This window comes from Ictidomys tridecemlineatus, chromosome 3 (genome assembly GCF_052094955.1).
Source record: "Ictidomys tridecemlineatus isolate mIctTri1 chromosome 3, mIctTri1.hap1, whole genome shotgun sequence".
NCBI lineage: Eukaryota > Metazoa > Chordata > Mammalia > Rodentia > Sciuridae > Ictidomys > Ictidomys tridecemlineatus.
In genome coordinates this window covers 130,090,261-130,114,541 of record NC_135479.1, presented here as the reverse complement: position 1 = coordinate 130,114,541, position 24,281 = coordinate 130,090,261, and the positions used below count along the sequence as shown (strand labels likewise).

The window sequence follows — 24,281 nt, the reverse complement described above, 5'->3', positions numbered from 1 at the left end:
TACAGATAGTCTGAAGGTATTTTATACAATATTTTTAGTGTACCTACATTTTGACTACATATGAGGTCAGGAGTGGAATTTACTTGTTGTATTATGTCAGGAGTGGAATTTACTTGTTGTATTATGTCAGCACTCATATGAGGTCAGGAGTGGAATTTACTTGTTGTATTATGTCAGCACTCAAAACTTTTTGGATTTGGATCATTTCAGATTTGGGATTTTTGGATTAGGAGTGCTCAACCTACAGTAACCTGAAATATTTGGATTAGAATTACAGATTTCTAAGTAATCAAAGAAAACAAGGTAATAAACAAAACTGTTCAGGGACAACAAAGAAAGACAAAAAGCAATCAACAATGGACTAACTCCTGAGAAAGACCAATATTTATAAGATGGTCAGAAGATGGAAATAAAATCCTACTCAGGAATAGTCACAAAGGAAAATGAGAAGAGCACACAGCAGGCCACCTACAGGATACCAAGAACTTAAGGTAATAAAATAAATAGAAAGAAGAAAAGGTGACTGGTCACCACTGTTTAAAACAGCACTGAGAATGAATAAGATCTGAAAAATGTTTATTGTATTTAGCAATTAGGACACCACTGGTATCTTATAGAGTGTTTATCTTCCTGATTTGCTAGTAAGTACAATGGCAAGGTGGGATTCAGTCTCCAGAGAATGGGGTGGTGAGTGAAGCATTTGGTGGTGAAGGAAGAGAGAGAAAAAAAGAGGAAAGAGAAATGGAAGGAGAGTGAAAGAGAGAAGAAGGAGAGGGAGAAGGGGAAGCATCAATATATGCACAGCTGGAATCCCTGAATCAGAAAATTACAACAATGGAACCAAACAAGTAACTCAACATATAATTTAAGATAAAGTCTTTCTAAAATAAAAAGACTTAAATCTAACATTTAAAGTACATCATGGGCTAGGTGGAAATGGCCTAAAATGATATATTGAGACCAAAGCAGTAAAATGACTGGATTTAAAAAAAAAAAAAATCAAGAAAAAAATTGCCATTTACGAGAAGGAAAAAGTCAGGCTAGCTTCTCATTTTTCCACAGTGACATTCAATGTCAGAAGATAACAGAACAGTATTTCCAAGATCCTTAATGAAGGCCAAAATATTTTTCCAACTAAAAGCTGAAGAACAACAATCTGAAAATCCAATTACTTGAAGAACTCTGTTCTAAGCTTTTCTTGAAGAGACTGCTTCAACAACCAAGAAATGACAGCAAGAAATGACTGGATTTTTTTGTCTTCAAGTAAAAAAAAAGAAAAAGAAAAAAAGAAATAATATACTTCCTTAGTCTCTTCTTTAATGTACTTCCCTCAATTGGCCGAAACAGACTGCTTCTCATGTTAGATATTTGTATATATTTAAGATTTATGAAAGAGGGCAATATGGATATGAGAATAAAGAACTGAGCTGACGGAAAACCTAAATTTAAGCATGTCATTGTTTGAGTGACTGAATAGATTATTTCATTGCACTGTGACTATCTTAACATCTACCAAGTGAAGAGATAATCTATGCCTTCCTTATTTTATAGGGATGATCTGAAAAGAAATGAGAACAGATGCAAATTCCTTTGCTTTTTTGGAGCAATGACATTAATTCTCTTAATTTATATTCAAAAAGTCATCCAGGTAATAAAAACTGGACTCTTTGAAAATGATTCAAAACTTTAACTGATAGTCACTGTGTGTGTGCTTGCACAAGACACAGATAGATCTCCATGAGCTGTCAGAGTTCAGCAGCTAGTATTCCTTATATTAGTATACACATACCCTGAGCAGTAGTGCTATTCAGATATGGATATTTCTTTGTATGTGTTTATGTGTGTATTTTTCCTTTTTTCCAGTTACAATGATAAAATAACCTTTAGGAAAGACCTGACTCCCCAGAATCAATATTTGAATCGAGGCTCAGGGAGAGAGTAGGGTGCTGGAAATCAACACTGTTGTCCTTTCCTCAGATAATTTCAGGGGAAGCATCAGTTAGACAAAGAGAACTCCTAACACCTCATTCTGTTTGGCTTTCAGTCACTGTTCACTATTGGCTATGACATTTAATGCAAAAAATATAAGTTCACAGTGCTATGATAATGACCTTCAATGATTAAGTCTCATGGAAATTTTAAATGATGCTCCAAGAAGAGGTTGGTATAGATTAACATAGGCTTCATTAAGATCTTTTATCTTCATTAAGATAATATTATTTTAAAAATCCTTTTAGTTTGGTTCACATTATTAAAATGACTCATATATAGTCATACCTCTACCTTGTTCTAGAAATAAATATATATATATATATATATATATGGCACATAAAGTAACCTGAAATATTGCTGCCACCATTAACTGACCAGCTTCTGAGTTTGAAAATACTATTAGCAATTCAAATCAATCATTCAAGTATGTTTACCATAATTATCCTAAAATTGATTGTTATATTTTCACTTTTTAAAAATATATTTCATTATCTTCCCAAAACTCATAAACTACTTAGTCTTCTCTATTTCAAAGTGAGCTATATTATATCAAAATGAATTCTACTGTCATATATAACTAAAAAGACCCAATAAAAAATAAAATACTGGTTAAAAAGTGAGTCATATGACAATATACTGATTTGAGATTATAAAAGAAATATTGTAGATAAAACACAGTATAAGGTAGGACAGGACAGAACAGGATAGGTCAAATCATGGTTCCTGAACCAGACAGCCTGGGTGTCTACTGTGGTTCTATTTACTGGCTTCAATGATATTAGGCAAGTTACTCAACCTCTCTGTATATCTATTTATTCATCTATAAAATGAGATAAATACTAAAAACTACCCCTCAATTATAAGGATTTAATAAAATAGTTGTCAGGCTTATATCACAATAATATTAGCCATGATTATGGGCATTTATGTTGTAAATGTCAAGGTCTCTGTTTGACTCCCAGTTTGATCTCTTAGAGTTAGATTTAAAACATACTCCCAAAGCAAACTCTGTATACAACACAAGTTTTTATATTTCTAAAAATTCCTTCAACAAATATTTATCAAAGTCACTCAACCAGATGCTGGGAATACAGCAGTGACAAAAATCAGACATGGTCCTTGAACTTATATAGTGTAGCTGTATAAGAGTGACACTGAATGAGTAATTTCAGTGCTTAGTCTTTTATAAAGAAATGAGCTGACTGAAACTGGGAGAATCAATTAAGCTGAGACTTGAAAATAAATAGGAGCTAGATGAGTTAAAAAGAAGTGAGGAAGAATTGTTTTATGCAGAGAGAATATCATGGGCAAAGACTGTGAGTTAAGAGAGAATGGGGACACAAAGAACTTTAATATGGTGGGAATACAGAGAGAATTAGTAGCAGTTATTCAAGGTTATATCATGTAAGGCCATAGAAACTGTTGAGGAATCTCGTTTTTACTCCAGGAACAATGGGAAATCCTTAAACTATTTTTAAATTAGGGAGCATCATATCTAGATGATATATATTTTTCTTGGGTTGTGTGGAAAACGGAATAAAGTGCAGTAATAACATGTACAGGGAGATCAATTAGGGGGTTATTGTAACGTACTAAGAGCGATGATGGACAAATGAACCAGGACAGAGGCAAAACAGAAGGATGATATAAACAGATGAGAGAAATGGTCAGGAGGCAGTATAGAATCATGGAGTGAGTAGAAGGCAAGAACTGCTTTAGGTGAATGGTGGATCAATTCACTAAAATTGGGATTGTGAAAAGGGTTTTGTGAAGGAAATATTCATGAGATTGAGATACCTATAAAACATTGAAGCAGAGTTGTAAATGGTCAACTGACCATACAGAATTCGGAACTCAGAAGAGTAACCTCAGTTAGAGACATTGGTTATATAGTTATTATATTATAATTACCTATACTGCGTAGAAAGAGAATGTAAAACAATGATCCTTAAGACTTTCATGTGCTTAGGAGTCACCTTAGACACTTATTACAAGTCCTGGCCACCAAACCCAGATAATCAGATTTAGCAGGTATGGGAAAAAACTTGATAAAAAGTATTTTTAACTAATATCTTCAAATGATTTTAAAGCAAATGGTAACTGGAAATATAAAGAAACACTGATAGAAAAACAAAAGAACCTTGTGAAAAATACAAACCTTTATGGGTTAAGGAGAAGCGAAGGAAGAGGTAATAAAGCCAATAATTGACCAAAAAGATGGGGGGGGGGCGGGGGCGAGGATTGGAAAGATTGGAAAGAAGCCAAAGGGACAGACTGTTTTGAGAAGTTATTAATGTGCTGAATGCTGCTGAGGACCAAAAAGATCTACAGAATTTATATAGATGGTGTATGTTTACAGAATGAGAAGGACGTAAGGAAATGGGAGACAACTCTGGCTCTGTAAAGAATGTGTAAACAAGAGCCCTAAGGATATCAGGGATGATGTGAAGAAAGGAAGAGATTTTTTTATTGTTTGACTTTGTTTAAGTATGGAAAGAAAATACCTGTATATATATGAATGCAGATGTAGCAAACCCACAAGATTACGTGAATCTCAAGATGTATAGGACAGAGAACATGTTAATTCTTTTGATTCTACCTGCTATTATACAAATAATTTAGGATTATAGGTTCAGGATTTTTTTCTGAAATAAATAGAAGTCAAAATTACCACAAGATCCCAAACTATTTTCTCTAAGACAGGACAAAATACTGATTGATCTTTGTAGTACTGCATAGTATTGTGTATTCTGACTATAGGAGACAGATGAGGCTGCTCACCAAAGTCGAAGAAGCAGGAGTGCCATCTGCTGGTAAAATACCAATTCTAGTATTCTAACAGAAACAGTCTGCCTAGGAATTTCAACTAACTGGATTAGAGGTTATCTGTTTCCAATAATAGTTTCTTGACACTGACACAGCATCTCAGTTCTTCTTACCCAGCAAAGGAAGTCTTTTAAAAACACTCCTCGTCAGTTGGCAGTCCTCCCTTTATTGGGAATGCATTTGAAATAGGAGAAGCGTGAGTCCAAGAGCTGTTACATCAGCAGCAGGTCATTCTAACTGAAATGTGCTATCTCCTAATTTCTACCTACTCTTACCAGACTTCCCTCTGCAGTGAATTCCATAAAGCCACCCTTCATCACCTTTAGGTAGGCATGTTACTTTCACCTCAGATTACATGAGTCCGTATTATATTTTAACTGCTTTTAAAACCTTCCACCATCCCAGCTGTGGAACATAGCTTAGTTTGCCAATAGCTCATGAAATACCTTAGAGGCTCCATTTCCAAGAGGAAACCCAGTGGTACTCCTATTGTTCTTTATGTGAGCTTGAACACACTACTGGCTCATAATAAATTGGTGGTCAACTAAAATCCTATCCAGTTAGATCTTCCTACTTTAGTACTCACAGTTTAATTACTTTAATCTAATGCAAGTCTTAAGGCTTATCCTTGTTAAGTTTAATTCCATAATGATTCTTGTCAAGGTCATTTTGAACTTTGATTCTTGGTGTTATCTAAATCTGACAGGGCACTTGCTAAATCTACAACCAAATCAATGATAAAAACTTAGGTAAGAGGGGCTGGAGTTGTGGCTCAGCGGAAGAGCGCTCGCCTAGCATGTGTGAGGCCCTGGGTTTGATCCTCAGCACCACATAAAAATAAAATAAAGGTATTATGCCCAACTACAACTAGAAAATAAAATATTTTTTAAAAATTTTATGTATGAAAGAGCAATAAGATGTAATTAACACTAAGCCACCAAATAATTCTTTGAGTAAAGATGTTTATCTAGCTGCAAATCTATTTAGTATTTACAAATCTATTTCAGTCATGTGGATAACGGAAAAAATCAGACAAATCCTTTAATGCAATCAAGATGTTATGTCATGGGCATCTCCTGAATACACTATCCTCATATTCTTTTCAAAGAGGCAATTATATGATCTTAACACGATGGTTTTGAAGTAAACTAATCAAAAATGTGCACAAACTACATTGGGGTTTTAGCCAACTATTTTCTAAATCTACTCTCTTTAGAAAGATACTTTAGGAGTCAAATAAAATAACTATTCTAAGGTTAGTTTATAATTAAATGGTTAAAACAACAGATTTGTAGCTAACTGCACACATTTCATTCAACATAACAGGCTAAAGATCACCATTTCCAGAAGAAAATTGTCCTCTTGAATGAAATAAATTGTGTCTCCCCTGCCTAGATATCCACTCTGAATTCAGAGAGTCCTCTCTGAAAACTGATCCAAAGTGACTTACAAACTACTAAGGTGACTCAGACTATTCCAATAGTATCCAGGGTTACAATTCCACATCTTAAAATGTAAGCAATCATAATGCAATCACATACATCACATAAACTAGACTTCAACTTTAAAATATACTTATTTGGATTTTCCCACTTTAAAATCATTCTTTGGGCTTATGAAAAAGAGGCAAAATAAGAAGTTGTTGTTCTATAGTACAATATAGCACTCCAGATGAGAACCTTGAAGCCCAAATGATTGGATCCAAATCCCAGCTCTATCATTTATTAGCTGTGTGACCTGGAACAAATTATTTAACCTCTATGCCTTAATGTCATTTCTAAGTGTGAGTAACAACAGTACCTATCTTAGAGAGTTATGATTGGAATTAATGAGTTAATATGTATTAAGGATGTTTTGGTTTGGAAATGGTTTTGGTGTGTCCCCCAAAGGTTCATGCACTGGAAGCCTGGCCCCAGTGTGGCAATGTTTAGGTCTGGTGGGAGATGAATAGGTCTTCAAGAGAGATTAATGCTGTTCTTCCAGGAATACATGTGAACAGGTTGTTATAAGAAACCTGTAATCTCTCCTCCATCTCTCTTCGACATGCACTACTTGCCAGTATCTCACACAGTCACACCATTGTAATGCCATCTGCCATGAGGCCCTCACCGAACTCAGGCAGATGCCAGCACCATACTCCTGTATCTTCAGAATTGCAAGCTAAGTGAAGCTCTTTTCTTTATAAAGTTACCAGGCTAAGGTATGTTGTTATAGCAACACAAAATAGACCAAAACAAAGGGCTTCACAGTGAGCATCAGATGTTTAGAAAACAGAAAATGTAGCTATTTATCTGGAACTATTCCTTTTTTCTTTTGGTACTGGAGATTTAACCCAGGGGTGATTTACCACTGAGATATATCCCTGTCTTTTTAAATTTTTATTTTTTTGAGGCAGGGTCTCACTAAGTTGCTTAGGCCTCCATTAAATTGCTGAGGTTGGACTTGAACTTGCACTTCTAATGCCTCAGTCTCCCAAGTCGCTGAGATTACAGATGTGTGCCAGTACACCCAGCCTGGAATTATCATCCTTGATCATCTATCAACATTGCCCTTTCTCACCCATTTTTTTCTTGTGCTTATTCTGAAAATAGAAGTATGATATAATGATTAGTTAAAAGCTGGGCTTTAAAGTCAGATTGAGCCCTGGTTCCACCACTTGATAACAATATTACCTTGGAAAATAACCTAACTTCTAAGTTTCTTCATCTATAAAATGGGGATAAAAACAATAACTATATCATTGAGTGGTTGTACAAAGTAAATAAAAATGAATGTTACTTTGCATGATACTGGCACAAATAGTATGTACTCAGTGAATCTTTGCTAAAAATTTCTTTCTTTTTTTACCCCTTAGTATTTTGGTAGGCACAATATGGACAAGGCCACTCTCTTTCTGATAGCCTTACAGGTTTATGATTCTTTTTGGCACATTATCTTTAATTATATACCTCTCTGCATATTTGTTGATTTTCTGTGATTTGCAGACAGATTCTTAATATTCCCCCTCCTTTCTTTTCATCTTGTATTGTTCATGTTACATCAAAACTTTAGAATTTTTTTGTTATATGTGAACACCATTCTTTTTTGGAACCTATAGTCATAAGATTGAGCCCATATTTTTTCCTGAAATATATGCTTTCTGAAACACAGAATTTATGCTCAGTGAACTTTTCATTGTTATTATAAGCTGATTTTTCTCTCAAGAGTCTTTCCCTTCTGCTTGCCAATCACTTGTAAAAATTAAACCCAGAATAATGGTCCTCTCCTCTGTTTCCTTTACCTTATCAAATCACTGATAAGTCAAAAATTATCAAAATCAGATATTCAATGAGACTTCTAAAAGATAAGTAGATGATTACAGAATACATTACTACTATAGTCTGTTTCTATGACTTTTTGTTTGTTTGTTTTTGTTTTGGGGGATTTTCCCCCCTTTGGTGGTGTTGGGGATCAAACCCAGAATCTCACACATGCTAGCAAGTACTCTACCATGAGCCACACCTTCAGCCCTCTCTATAAGTTTTATAAACCTATATTAGAAACCATCATCTACAGTCCCCATCATGCTGAAATTCTTGAAGTAATTTTTACAATGGAACATTATTCTGTTCCTTTCTTTTTTTAGAAAAAGCCTCTCTACATTTTTCTCCAACATGCTGGCTTCTATATTCTCTCTCTCTCTCTCTCTCTTTTTTTCTTTTTCTCTCCTAGTTCCTCTTAGCTTTCCTTATTAGATATTTGTTTTCAACAAAGCATTTTCCAGTGGCCAGAATCTTTCACGAATACTGTCCTAACACTTCTTGGTGATAGGTATATTCCTGTTAAGTATTTTATTTTTTTATCGGTATTGCATTAGCATATAAAAACATTTATATGTACATTAAACAGTACAGTTCAAGAAACCAAATGCTCCTCTGATACCATCCAACTCCTAATTGCCATATCTATCCTTGTGTTCCAAAGTTATAAACATCAAATGGAGATATAAAAAGACAAAAACATGCCTGTTCCACAGAACTTCAAAATCCCTGAATTTTTTCTAAAATTTCCATGAATATATAAGAAAAATTTTTGACTGAATTGCAAACAGTAAGATTACAAAGACCGTGTATATTTACTTACTACTGCCCAGCGCCTCATACATATTAGACCAGAGGACACATACGTTAGCCTATGGACCAAATATTGCTCACTGTTTCTGTATAGTTCACAGCCAAAAATGGTTTTTACATTTTTAAAAGGTTGTTTTAAAAAAGGGAAAGAGATGGAGTGTAGCTCAGTGGTAGACCATATACTTAGCATGTGGAAGGTTCTAGGATCAATCCCTAGCACCAAAAAAAAAAAAAAAAACAGAAACAAAAGAAAGGAGAATATGTGATAGAGACCATAGGTGACTCACATCTGGCTTTTCTTAGAAAATATGCTGTCCCCTGTATTTGTTAAAAGAGAAGGTATGGGAAGAGGAGGGAACTATAGGTAATGGAGGAAAAAAAACAGATTTGCAACAATTTTAACTGGAAATCACAGCAAATAGGAAAACTCACACAATAAAATATATATATCTTTAAATTGTTCCTTGGCTTTCATTTTCATTAAGTTCCAAAATAAACAAAAGGTCTTTTAATTATCATATTCTGTAGATTTTTCTTTTTGTAACTAATCTATTTTTCAGTCACAGGTGCTCCTAGAAGAACTAAATTTAAATCTTAAGAGAATATTTTTTCTCCTAGTTAACAAAGGTTAGTCATCAGTAAGGTGTCATCCACTGTAAGGTGGCAATTTATAGGTGTGTCCCCTCATGCATACATTCTTCCCTTCCACACAGCATCTAATAGCTAAGCCCTAAGCAACACTCCATGACATTTTACTCATCTGTTCCAATTTGACTACATACCTAATTCTTCAAAATTTAATCATGTAGAATATCTCACAGCCCTGAAACAAAACTTTGAAAACTAAAAAATGTTTAACCCAAACCTAAAAGTCATGATCTCAATTAATATAAAAAAGCAGTATTCAACCCATTCATATCACCGTCTACTGAAAGCACATATACAGGTGTACCTGAAAGTGCTGCTCCATCACTTGGATTTTCCCCTGGTCTGGGCACTTTTTCAGAGCTCTATCTGCATAGTGGAATAGGATTTCTACCATCTGTAAAGAAAAGAGCCTGACATAGAAATCAAAATATACCTCCCAAGTTTTTCAAAACTTAATACATGTGTTCCTCCTAAATAATACAGAATCAGGCTTTGTTATTTTATTAAAAATACAATTAGAATATTTAGTGGCTTTATTTCCTGTTTTTAAGTGTAGCATAATTTCTTTCAGCATCAGGGCTATTACTAATTTCCTAATCTCTCCTAAGAAATATTTTCATGTTCTAAACCTCAATACTATCTATATTTCTCAGGAAATTAAAAAACTGAAGCTGCCAAGTTTTGCTCTAAAAAGTATGGATGAGCAAATCATTCATGAATCCAAATCCCAGGGTTTTCATCTTCCTTTCTGCTGTCTTTTGACTATGGTACTATTTTATTATTTTCATATGAGAGTGAAGAGGGGGTGCATGATAAGGAAACTTAAAAAGCAGTAAAGATGACACCACAGAATTATAACCTGACAAGTATCTTATATACTTCCTCCATGACTATAACCAATTACTTAATCATGTGCAAAATATTAGCAAATATGAAGCAAATATGTACTGAACACTAGTGAAGACTACATTAAAGTATTCACCCGATCTGCCACGACAGCCTTTCGTTTACTGGCATCCCCTGATAATCCTGCAGAGAAACAAAATCCAACATAAAAACAAAAGTTAGTAACATGTGTTCAGGAGTGAGCCTGTATTCTGCTAGTCTCTTTACATCCTTTGCTAAGAACAGATACAATTATAACAAGCCTTAGTTTCAAAATATTGGCCCAGACAGCATACAATGAACATCCCCCTTCTGCTTTCATAATAATTTTTTCTTATGAAAGAATTTCAAGAAGTGACAAATCAATTTCTATACCTTCTATTTATTTACTTACCCACTACAGCTTTTGCTTTTCCTTCATGGAAGGACCATGCAAGAGCCAAGGCTTCTGTAAGACAATCTTGTTTCAGGAGATGATCCACTCTCTAAAATAAATAAATAAAATAAAGCTAGATCCCTTTGTCTGACCAACCACTAGTCAAATTCCTATTCTACCTGCTAGCTATCCAGAATTTGCTATCTATCCAGAATGTCAATGTAGCAGAAATGGAGAGTTGTTTAACACAACATCTATTCACTCTCACCTCCTTAGTGTAAGTCACAAGTATATCTGAATTCACCAGCTAAAGGAACTTTCTAAGACTCCCTTGTAGCTACTTGAGGCAATGTAATTAAACTCTCATCAATGATAAGTGGAGTGTCTTCTGGTATTTCCATGATGTATCCTTAAAAGATAGCCAGCCTTTATTTTCTCTTTCCTCCTTCCTAGAACATAGACTTAACAGCTGAAGTTCTGGCAACCACACCTAACTATAAAATGATCTTTAGTCTAGAATTCATTAAAAGATGGTATGACAGGGCAGCATACTTAAGACCATGGAGCACCCATACTAGCCACAGGCTGCCTATCTCCAAATTAATTTTATATAAGAGAGAAACCTTGTGTATGCCAATATTATTGTGAAATTCCTGCTCATGTAGCCAAATTTAATTCTAATTTATATAATAAGTATTAGCAAACCATGTACCTAACAGTTATTATCATTTTTATGTATACTTCTGAAATTAAAAAGCACCAATCCAAATAATATTCAGCAAAGCCAAAGCAATTATTAAGATACTCTAACCTATAAAATTACTTTGAACTCACCTCTCTCCAGCTCCTCAGCATCATTACATAAACAGACTAGAAAATTAAAGAGAAGAAAATTAAAATAACCATCTTAACGTTGTTTAGGAGACACAACTGTCCAAGTCATCTCATTTTAGATCTCTCTAAGTAAAAACATTTCCCACTACAGTTAGAAGTATGTCTTAGAATTTACTAAAGGGTCTCCAAATGCTCACATTAAAGAGTAAGCTAAATATTTAAAGGCCAATAAGACTACAATCCAAGGAGTTAACCTCATGGACAATGAATAAACAAAGTCCAGGCTCACCCCCCTGTATTGACTTGACAATATTTTGGATGAATTTTAATAATAAAGAAATGTTTCTTCATTACAAATTGCAAAAAAATAAATAAAAGCACTGGAACATATTGATACACAGAAATTTTCTATTCCCACGATTCTATTCCAAGTTAAATGTCTGAATGCATTTTAATGTATCCTGAGCTGATCTAAGCTAAAAACCATCTTAATTATATGATAACATACATGGTTTCATTTATCTTCCTGATCATTAAAACAAATAGTAAGGGAAGTTATCAAAGCATATCCCTGAATCAAGATAATAAGCATCCTATCAAAAGTAAAAATGGGTCTAAAAGTGGAGGAAAGAAATTAACTAAATACCATAACTACCTAACCATTAAGTTTTGTATTAGGCCTGATCAGTATTTACTTTACAATACATTACCCTCTTTAGCAGCAACCTCATTCTGCCCCAACTATCCTGATACACACAAATACTAAATCAAGAGTGAAAGAGCTTACTTTTGTCCCCAAATAAAATATCTGACCACCGTAACTGCTGATGGATTGATAACAAGCCTTCTCTCCAACCAAAGCCTGTTAAAAAAAATGCACAAGGTAAAAATTACATGCATTTTAAGGTTCATGAAGTTTCAAAGAATGTCAATTACAGAGAGATTTTAGGTCAACAGAGTCTCATCATAAGTGAGTGGGGAAAAAAATGTCAATCGATTGCCAGTCTGACAGTAAGAAGTGACATAGAAAAGACAAAGTTCAAGAAATAATTCTCTGCTAACATAAATAGCCTGTTTATTTTTCCAGAATTATGTGAGAAAGGAAAAAAACATGCCAAACTGTAAACATAAACTGTTACGCCCTATGTCTTACCGAGTGGCAGGTAGTCACTACTTCTGGAAAGGAATGGGACTGACTAGAAATGGTACCTCCAAGTTCTTTGAAATACATATCACATAAAACACAAGAGGAAACAGGAAGACAAAACAGCATAGTATATGGGAGTCAGCACAGCAAGAAAAATAGAAAAGCTCATTGATAAATCTGAGTCATAAACTTTGGCTCTGCCACTTACTGGGTATGACATTAACAAATTTCAAAACTCTTTACATTGTTTTCCCATCTCTGAAAAACCCTGCACATTTTGTGAGGTTTAAATGTTAATATTCATAAATGTGCCAAAATATATATGGTCAATACCAGATACCTATGATGTTTCTAACTTTTTTATTTTGGGAACTTAAAATGTATATAAAAGTAGAAAGAATAATAATCAATCTCTAATTGTATTCATTAATCAGCTTCATCATGATCAACTCATCACCAAACTTGTCTCAGCTATTTTTCCACCACTGCAACATAATATAATACTGAAGTGAATTCCACATTCTGAATATCTCGTTGATAAAAACTATTACATATTTTTAAAAAATGAGTCCTTTTAACATAATTGCAATACCATTAACATACTTTTAAAAAGAAATCATCATTCCTCAATATCAAATATCTAGTCAGTGTTTGGATTTCAAATTGTCTAGTAAATGTTGAGATTTTTATTTTTTGTTTTTGTACATTTCATCTGTCTGAATCAAGATCCAAACAAAGTTCACATATTAGAGCTAGTCTTAAGTCTCTTTTAATCTGTATGTTTTGCCTTCATTTTCTCAAATCTTTATTTCCCTGAAGTTTTTTGTTGTTGTTGTTGTTTGTTGTTTGTAAAAGCTAGAACATTTACTCTACAGTTTTCTACTACTTGGATTTTGCTGACTGCATTCCCATGGAACCATTTAACATGTTCCTCTGTCTTCTATATTTTCTGTAGAGAAGGCTTAGTCAGATCATGATTTTGTTTGTTTGATTTTTTTATTGGTACCACTTTAAGTATGATGTTAGTTGTCCTTGATTATGAAGATGAAGAAGTCCCCCTCTCCTTTTTTCTTGTTGTTACACAGAGGCGCTTTACCACTGAGCTATATCTCTAGTCCTTTTTTATTTTTCATTTTTGAGACAGGGTGTTGCTAAATTGTGGAGTCACTACATTGCTAAGGCTGACCATGAACCTGCAACAAGAGAATGTTGGTCTACAGCGTTCTTTTTTACGTCTTTGGTTTTATTATCAGAATTAACCTAGCCTCATAAAATGAGTTAAGTATACCCTTCTCCTCCATTTTCTAAAGACTTTTGTGTTGTATTACTCCTTCCTTAAGTGTTCAATTAGACTTTACCAGTGAAGTAACATGGGCCTGAAGTTTCTTTATAGGAAGATTTAATTACAAAATTAAGCCAGGAGTATGGTAGCAAATACCTATAATCTCAGTTACTTGGGAAGCAGAAGCTAAAGAATTGCAAATTCTAGACCAACCTGGGCAAATTAACAAGATCCTGTCTCAAAAAAAAAAAAAAAAGGGGGGGGTGGGGGTGTAGTTCAGTGCTTGCCTAAGATGGCAAGACCTTGGGTTCAATCCCCAGTATCACCTCTGCAAAAAAAAAGGAAAAAGAAAAAAATTTCAAAATTAATTTCTTTAATAGATGTATGGCACTTAAATTTTCTATTTATTTTTGAGTCAGCTTTGCCCATTTATGTCTTTCAAGGAAATTTTTCATTTCAGATAAAGTTGTTTCATTTACTGGCATAAGGTTACGCATATTTCCATTTTAATATTTATACAATCTACGGTGATATCATTTTTCTCCTAATATTGATTATCTGGCTCTTCTTTTTTCTTGATTAATCTCACTTCAGATTTATCAATTTAATTCATCTTTCAAATAAATCAGTTTGGTTTATTTGATTTTCTCTATTGCTTGGCCTTTTTTGACTTCTTTATTTGATCTTTATTATTTCTTCCTTCAATTTACTTTATTTTACTTTTTTGGTAGTATGGTCATTTTGATAATATTAATTCTAACTATTCAAAAGCAAGGTAGATCTTTCCATTTTCTAAGGTCTTCTATGATTTCTTTCTTTAAGGTTTTGTAGTTTTCATTGTATAGATCTTTCACCTCTTTTGTTGATTCCAAGTTTTTTTTTTTTTTTTTTGAGGCTATTGTAAATGGGGTAGTTTTCCTCATTTCCCTTTCAGAGGATTTCTCATTGATATACAGAAATGCCTCTGATTTATGAATGTTGATTTTGTATCCTATTACTTTGCTGAATTCTTTTACTAGTTCTACAAGTTTTCTGGTGGAGTGTTTTGGATCTTCTAGGTATACAATCTTGTCATCAGTTTGAGTTCTTCTTTACCTATCTGTATCCCTTTAATTTCTTTCATCTATCTAATTGCTCTGGCCAATGTTTAAAGAACTATGTTAAACAGTAGTGGTAAAAGAGGGCATCCCTGTTTTGTTCTGGTTGTTAGAGGGAATGCTTTCAATTTTTCTCCATTTAGAATGATGTTGGCCTGGGGCTTAGCATAGATAGCTTTTACAATGTTGAGATATGCTCCTGTGATCCCTAGTTTTTCTAGTGTTTTGAACATGAAGGGGTGCTATATTTTATCAAATTTTTTTTGCATCTATTGAGATCATATGTTTCTTATCTTTAAGTCTACTCTGTGATGAATTACATTTATTGATTTCCGTATGTTGAACCAAAATTGCATCCCTGGAATGAACCCCACTTGATCATGGTGTATTATCTTTTTGATATGTTTTTGTATTTGATTTGCCAGAATTTTATTGAGAATTTTTGCATCTATGTTCATTAGAGATATTGCTCTGAAGTTTTCTTTCTTTGATGTGTCTTTGCCTGGTTTTGGAATCAGGGTGATCCTGGCCTCACAGAATGAGTTTGGAAGTGCTCCCTTTTTTTCTATTTCCTGAAATAAACTGAAGAGTATTGGTATTAGTTCTTCTCTAAAGGTCTTGTAGAACTCGGCTATGTATCCATCTGGTCCTGGGCTTTTCTTGGTTGGTAGGCTTCTGATGGTGTCTTCTATTTTATCACTTGAAATTAATCTGTTTAAATTGTGTATGGGCAAATCATATGACTCTAGAAATTTGTTGATAGCTTCGATATTTTCTCTTTTATTGGAGTACAAGTTTTCAAAATAATTTCTAACTACCTTGTGTATTTCTGTAGTGTCTGTTGTGATAGTACCTTTCTCATCACATATGTAATTTGAGATTTCACTCTCCTTCTCTTCATTAGCATAGCTAAGGGCCTGTCAATTTTATTTATTTTTTCAAAAAACCAACTTTTTGTTTTGTGAATTTTTTCAATTGTTTGTTTTGTTTCAATTTCATTGATTTCAGCTGATTTTAATTATTTCCTATCTTCTACTGTTTTTAGTGTTGATTTGTTCTTCGTTTTCTAGGACTTTGAAATGTAATGTTAAGTCATTTATTTTGTTGACTTTTTTCTTCTTTTAAGGAATGAACTCCATGCAATGAGGCTTCATAGTGTCCCAGAGATTTCAGTATCTTGAATCTGTGTTATCATTCACCTCTAAGAATTTTTTTAATCTTGGTATCTCTTGCAACCCATTGTTCATTCAGTAACATACTATTTAGTCTCCAGGTGTTGGAGTAGCTTCTATTTTTTATTTTATCATTGATTTCTAACTTCATTCCATTATGATCTGATAGAGTACAGGGTAGAATCTCTACATTTTTGTATTTGCTAAGAGTTGCTTTGTGGCATAAAAATGGTCTATTTTCAAGAAGAATCCATGTACTGCTGAGAAGAAAGTGTACTCGCTTGTTGAAGGATGAAATATTCTATATATGTCAAGTAAGTCTAAGTAATTGATTGTATTATTGAGTTCTATAGTTTCTTTGTTCAGCTTTTGTTAGAAGATCTATCCAGTGGTGAAAGAGGTCTGTTAAAGTCACCAAAAATTATTGTGTTGTGGTCTATTAGACTCTTGAACTTGAGAAGAGTTTGATGAATGTAGATGCTCCATTGTTTGGGGGCATATATATTTATTATGGTTATGTCTTGTTGGTGAATGTCTTGAATTACATATAGGTCTCCCCCTATATGTAATCTGATTCCTCTCCCTTAAGCAGTATGAAATATCCTTTTGATTAACTTTGGCTTGAAGTCTACTTTATATGATATGAGGATGGAAACCCCTGTTTGCTTCCACAGTCCATGTGAGTGGTATGATTTTTCCCAACCTTTCATCTTCAGTCTGTGGATGTCTTTTCCTATGAGATGAGTCTCTTGGAGAAAGCATATTCTTGGGTCTTTTTATTTCATTCAAATCTGCCAGTCTGTGTCTTTTGATTGGTGAGTTTAGGCCATTAACATTCGGGGTGATTATTGAGACATGATTTGTATTCCCAGACATTTTTGTTTATTTTTGGTATTTCACTTGACTTGATTTCCCCTTTGATTAGTTTTTCCTTTAGTGTAATACCTCCCTTTGCTAATTTTCATTGTTGTTTCTCAATTCCTCTTCATGGAATATTTTACTAAGGATGTTCTGTAGTCAGGTTTTCTAGTTGTAAATTCTTTTAACTTTTGTTTATCATGGAAGGTTTTTATTTCATTGTGAAATCTAAAGTTTAATTTTGTTGGATATAAGATTCTTGGTTGGCATCCATTTTCTTTCAGAGCTTAATATATGCAGTTCCAGGGTCTCCTGGCTTTGAGGGTTTGGGCTGAAAAATCTGCTGAAATACAAATCGGTCTCCCCCCTATGTGTGATCCGATTCCTCTCTCTTGCACCCTTGAAGATTCTATCCTTATTCTATATGCTAGGCATTTTCATTATAATGTGCCTTGGTATAGATCTGTTGTAATTTTGTACATTTGGTATCCCATAAGCCTCTTGTATTTGATTTTCCCATTCATTCTTTGGGAAATTTTCTGATATTATCTTATTGAAGAGATTGTGCATTCCTTTGGTTTGAAACTCTGTGCCTTCCTCTATCCCAATAAATCTTAGACTTGGTCTTTTGATGCTATACCATAATTCTTGGATGTTCTGCTCATGGTTCCTTACCATCTTCACTATATGGTCAACTTTATTTTGCAGACTGTATACTTTGTCTTCATTATCTGACATTCTGTCTTCCAAGTGATCTAGTTGTATTCAAATGATTCTGTTGGTGAGGCTTTCTATTGGTTTTTTATTTGGTTTATTGTTACCTTCATTTCAAGGATTTCTGATTTTTTTTTTCAGAATCTCTCTTGAAATAATCTTTTGCTACCTGTATTTGCTCACTTATTCTTTGTCGGTAAGATCAATGGATGCCTGTATTTGCTCCCTTATCTGTTTATTGGTGTCATCAATGGTTGCCTGTATTTGTGTTCTTATCTCTTCATTGGAGTGATCAATTTTGCCTGTATTTACTCATTTAGGTTATTCTTTAATTCACAGATCATTTTAATTATAAACATTATGAACTCCTTCTCTGACATTTCATCAACTGCACTGACCATGGTCCTGTTATTATAGTATCCTGGTTTGTTTTGGCACTTTCCTCCCTTGTTTTTTCATGTTGTCTATGTGATTTCCTTACTTGCAGTATGGATCTGAGGTATTACAGTTTCTACCATATAATCTTGTAGTAACTGTGCAGATTATCTGTATCTCACCTTGGTATTGGGCTTCCAAACCGTGCTGGTGTCCCAGGGTGGATACTACTACAACTATAAGTGGTGGTAGCAATAGCAGGAGGTAACTTGAGATAGCAGTAGAGGTGCCCCAAGATGGATGCAACATCTTTCAGAGATGGGGCTGAGGCTGGGCACAGTGGCACATGCCTATAATCCCAGCTACTCGGGAGGCTGAGACAGGAGGATCGAGAGTTCAAAGCCAGCCTCAGCAATCATGAGGTGCTAAGCAACTCAGTGAAATCCTGTCTCTAATAAAATTCAAAATAGGGCTGGGGATGTGGCTCAGAGGTTGATTGCCCCTGAATTCAATCCCTGGTACAAAAAAAAAAAAAAATGAGGCTAAAAGCGTGGTCTTTACACTGGCTTTGGGATGCCTGCTCCAAGATGCATCTGCTTCTAGGCCCTGTCTGTTGTGCCAAGGTAGAGGCTAATGCATTGGGAAGGCCATGGGGATGGCTGCAGTGTCTCAAGAAGGAAGTGGATTAGACCTAGGCCCTCAGGTGGGGAGTGCAGGGGGCAGACCCAAGCTTACCCTGGGCCCTTCTCCTATGCAGGTCAGAGAGGCAGATCTGGGCTGAGCCTGAGCTCTGGCGGGTATCTCTTGAATATCTTTTTACATCACATTTTGTCATTGCTATCAACTTATATTTTTTAGTGACTGCTCTACAGTTTATAATGTACAACTTCAACTTATCTCAATCTACTTTTAAATAACACTATATTATTTGATGAATATTGTAAGAACCTTACAATGATGCCCTTACATCCCCTACTCCCTGCTACCATGTACTTTTTACGTCATATATATGACATTTATGTATCATAAACCTCACAACACATTTTTGTTTTAATCAGTCAACTGCTTTTGTTAAACAACAGTACTGAGGTACAATTTATATGCCACAAATTTTGATCATTAGATACACAACTCAATTATTTCTTAAATTAACAATTGTTCAATCAACATCAAAATCCAGCTTAAGAATATTTTAATCATTCCACAAAAATCCTTATACTTCTTTGAAGTCAATCTCTATTCCTACCCCCACTAATCACTAATGTATCTATGTCTGTCTCTTTAAATTTGCCTTTTCTGGACATGTAGATAAGTAGAAGCAAACAATATATAATCTTCCCATATGCCTTCTTTCACTTTAATATAGCAATAGGAGTGGGGGTAGTGTTACCAGGGATTGAACTCAGAAGCACTTGAACATCTCCACATCTCCACATCTCCAGCCCTATTTGGTATTTTATTTAGAGACAGGGTCTCACTGAGTAGCTTAGTGCCTCACTTTTGCTGAGGCTGGCTTTGAACTCGTCATCCTCCTCCTCAGCCTCCCTAGCTGCTGGGATTATAGGCAAGCACCACTGCACCCAGCACTTCATCCTTTTTAACTGTGGAAACTATTCTATTATATGGCTGTGGCACATATTTTGTACCCATTTACCAGTTGGTGGATACTGAATTGTTTCCACTTTGGGGCTACCAAGAATAATGCTTCCATCTGCAAGTTTCTCTGTGAGTATGTTTCCAATTCTTCCAGGATTAGAATTCTAGGTCAGATTATAATTCTATGTTTAATTTTTTTCAAGGAATTGCCAAAGTATCCTCCACAGTATTTGCATCATTTCACATTTCCACCAACAGTGCATGAGGGTTCCAATATCTTCATATCCTTGCCAACTTGTTATTGTCTGCTGTTTAAAAAAAATTATTAAAGCCATCCTAGTAGATCTGAAGTGGTATCTCATTGTGATTTTGATTTGCATTTCCATAATGACTAATGATGGTGAGCACTTTTACACATGCTTGTTCATTGTGTATCTTCTGTGGAGACTGATACAGACTGGCAGATGAAAAATCTGCTCTCAAACTCACTGCTCCTCTGCATTTGATGTCTTTTTTCCTCTGGCCACTTTAAAATTTTTCTCTTATTATTCATTTTGATCAGATTATATATAGCTTTCTATTTCTCTTGTGTTTGGGTTCACTGAACTGAAGTTTTTCACAAGTATTTCTTCCAATTTTTTCTTTTTTCAGTGAGTCCAACTTCAATGTATTAGGCTACTTTATGTTGTCTCATAGCTCACTAATACTTTATTTTTTCTCTCTATTTCATTTTGGATAATATCTACTACTCTTATTTTTAAGTTCATGAATTTTTTATCCTGCATTGTCTAACCTGCCATTAATCCCTTTTAGTCATTTCTTTTCTTTTCTTTTTTTTCTTTTTTTTTTTTTTTTGGTCTTATATACTATAGTTTTCATTTCTAGAAGTCATATTAGCATCTTTTTAAAGACAGCCTAGTTCTCTAACATTTTGGACACATGGGACATAAAAACTTCCTAAAATTGTAAACCCATTCAAGAAGCTCAGCATATCCTTGACTGATAATTCTAATATCTATGTCAAGTCTGAGTTACTTTTGATTGATTTTTTGTCCTATTATAGATTGTATTTTTCTTCCTCTTTCCATACTTAGTAATCTCTAACTGAAGGATAGAAATTGTGAATTTACATTATTGGATTGTGGAGATTTCTGTATTCTGTCAATAGTCTTGTGCTTTGTTCTGGGGATGGTTACATTACTTGAAAACAGTTTGATCCTTTCTGATTTTGCTTTTAAGATTTGTTAGTGGAGGCCCATAGAGCATTTACTTTAGTCCTAATTCCCTACTACTGAGGTAAGATGCCTCTAGGGACTCTATCCTGTTTTCTGTGAATGATGAAGCTCCCCATTCTAACTCGTGTTACAAGAACTACATTCGGTCCTGATTGAGCACTAGATACAGTTCCTTCAAAACATTTCCAATGCTTTCCCCATCCTTGGGTATTATCTTCAAATGCATTTGCTGATCAGCAGTCTGCTAAATACTCAAGAGAAATTCTTTGATAGGATTCTTCTCTCTGGTATGCTACACTGCAAACTCAGTTCACCTTTATCTTCCCGCAGTTTCAGCTCTGTTTCCTCAACTCATGGAGTCCTCTAGGCTCCAGATGAGCTCCTCCTCCCTGAGACACAGCCCAGAGATATTCAGGTTTGGAAGCTAGGGCAATCACAGAGCTCACATCATTTGTTCTTTCTTTTGTCAGACATTGCCATGTCTTGAGAACTACAGTTTCTTTTTTTTTCCCACAGTTATTATTATTATTATTATTACTTTTGATTATCTTAGAGCTAAGAGAGTAAATCCAATCCCCATTAGTCCATCTTGGCTAAAAGTTCAAGTTCAAAGTGTGAAAGAAAATACCTATTTCGGGTAGTAATTATTATTACCTTAGTAAATCCTATTGCATTATCATCTCTTATTCTGGATTTTCTTGGTTTTTAAATTGTAGGACTGGGGGCTGGAGTTGTGGCTCAGTGATAGAGCGCTTGCCTAGCATGTGTGAGGCACTGGGTTCAATTCTCAGCATCACATATAAAAAAATAGATAAATAAAGGCCCATCAATAACAAATAAAAATATTTTTAAAAATTGTGGGACTAGAGCACCCATATTTTATATACACACACACACATACATAATATATACATGCATACATATATATATATTGCTTTGAAGTTATAATTTAAAGAAATTTAAGCAATGCCTATATATCATGTTACAGATCTTCATTAAATATGATCGTCATTACTACTTCTTTCAAGAAATCACCCAGGAAAGTCTTACATCAGTCTGTTTTTCTTATTTAAAGATTAATGGTAGGAAACATAAGATCATGATTCAAAGTGAGTTAACCATAAACTACTTATATAAACTGCTTAAGGCTGTAACTGTAGTTGCCTATAATAAGAGTAAAATTAATACTAAGATCATAAATTTTCTGTTATTTTCCCCTCTTTAAGGTCCTATACTTCATCTACCACCTGCCCTAAAAGAATTTTCTTTCTCTGAAAGCCATCTGTGCTTTTCAATGCCTACCACTACCATTTCTTGTCAAGTCTCGTAGACCACTTTTCCCTTAAATGTACCAGGCTTATTGTCACCAAATTGAACTTCCTAAAATATTTTGATTTTATCAATTCAAATTAAGTCATGTACAAGGACAAATTCTCAATTTCATTCACTTTTCAGTATAAAAGTTAATAACTCTTTGGTATTAAGTTAAATTAATGACATATCTGAAGAAAAAATAACAGGTTAGGCTCACATCCTGATATCTACAAATACCTCCATACCCATTTATTTCCACCTAGTGGCTTTCAAAGAAACACCTCAAGACAGGAAAATAGTCCCCATAACTTCTGATTCCTTTAACAAAAACAACAAAACACCAAGTTTATCAAAGTAACACTAAGATAATGGATTACCCTTACCAAAGCCTGGCTGACATTTCCACCAGTGGCGAGTGACTTGAAATGGCTGCTGTTATATACCAATTGAACTTCTGAGATCTCCACTGTTTCCAGTTCTTCTTGTGTCTGCCGATCAATCACATGCAATTTCTCTACACTGTCTAAGAGCACAACTGTACGAGAGTTTATCCACTGCAATTTAAGCACACAACAAAATAAAAGTGAGGTCCAGCCCACATCATCATTCAGGAGAAGAAAGGCTGGCCATTCAGCTAAATTACATCGAGAACTTTATCTATTTAATAACTTAAAACATGGTAACACAATCATGGCAAGAACTATTCAGTAACAGTCCAGAGAAAAATAGTACTGAATTTTCACAGTGTTAAAATAACACTTTAATAATGTAAGAGATGACTGACTAAAGGCTGTAATAGATTACAGACTATATGGGATTTTATAAGTTTTGTTTAAAGTGGATTGGCACAAATGACTTCAGTGCAATGACAAATTTCACATTTCTGCTTTTTATATTAATTAAACAAAAGAGAAAATTTAGCTTCATAAACCTACCTGTTCAGAGGATGATTGCTAGCACTGAAGCAATACATATTTTAAAACAGAAGTTTTGAAACATATGGTTCCTTCTAAAACTCCCTAAAAATTAAGGGAGAGTTGTCTTTCTATTATTTTGTATCTTCTGAATTTTCTTTAATAAACACCACTGTAATTTAAATAATACTAAATTAATAGTTTTAAAAATCTTATCCGGGCACAGTGGTCATGCCTATCCCAGCAGTTCAGGAGGCTGAGGCAGGATGATCACAAATTCAAAGCCAATCTCAGCAAAAGCAAAGTGCTATTCATATCAGTGAGACTCTGTCGCTAAATAAAATACAAAATAGGGCTGGAGATGTGGCTCAGGGGTCAAGTGACCCTGAGTTCAATCCCTGGTACTAAAAAGAAAAAAAAGAAATCTTAACAATACCACTTTGATAAATTTCTTGAGTTATGTGTAAAATAAGATTTCTTATTTTCAAAAAGAAAATTAGAAAGCACAATCCTTCTCTAAGAAATAAATGAAATCTTAAAATCTGCTCAATCAGAATTATCAAGTAGAACAAAGTGTTTACACTGATATATTTGTAAAACCTATTCCATTTATTAGATTATTTGCATAATGCCATATCAAAGAAAACTAAATTGAAAATGGGTTTTCTTTTAGCATATGCTACAGTTATGCCCGATCACCGTAGAGCAGCCACTAAAAGGTCCTTCACCCCAATCTTTGTCAAACAGAGAAAATTTGATAAGCAAAATGTTTACAAAGAATTCTTAAAAGGTATTCTCTTGATTAATTTGAAAAACAAAGTATTTTCTAGGAAAGACACTCTACCCTTATACAACCTTAAATCGGTACTAGATTTTAGGTACTTTAAAAGGTCACCTGGCTAAA

At 34.3% G+C, this 24,281-nt stretch overlaps 1 protein-coding gene across 4 annotated transcripts in view; it reads right to left on the bottom strand.

Annotated features, from left to right (window-relative positions):
* The window catches only part of Vps8 (VPS8 subunit of CORVET complex), a 256,842-nt gene that overhangs the window by 177,457 nt on the left and 55,104 nt on the right, over window positions 1–24,281 (bottom strand). For 2 of the 4 annotated variants that reach the window (XR_013436694.1, XM_013361064.4), the window contains exons 15-20: window positions 22,847–23,017; window positions 12,461–12,535; window positions 11,674–11,709; window positions 10,858–10,948; window positions 10,561–10,607; window positions 9,883–9,972 (exon numbers count right to left, since the gene is read on the bottom strand). Coding sequence is in view for 3 of the 4 variants with exons in the window: in XM_013361064.4 (XP_013216518.2) it covers window positions 9,883–9,972; window positions 10,561–10,607; window positions 10,858–10,948; window positions 11,674–11,709; window positions 12,461–12,535; window positions 22,847–23,017 (510 nt within the window). In the remaining variant the exon portion in view is untranslated. Of the gene's footprint in view, window positions 1–9,882; window positions 9,989–10,560; window positions 10,608–10,857; window positions 10,949–11,673; window positions 11,710–12,460; window positions 12,536–21,803; window positions 21,934–22,846; window positions 23,018–24,281 lie in introns of those variants that run through there. The other 2 variants (XM_078043811.1, XM_040270173.2) reach the window with 2 other exon arrangements.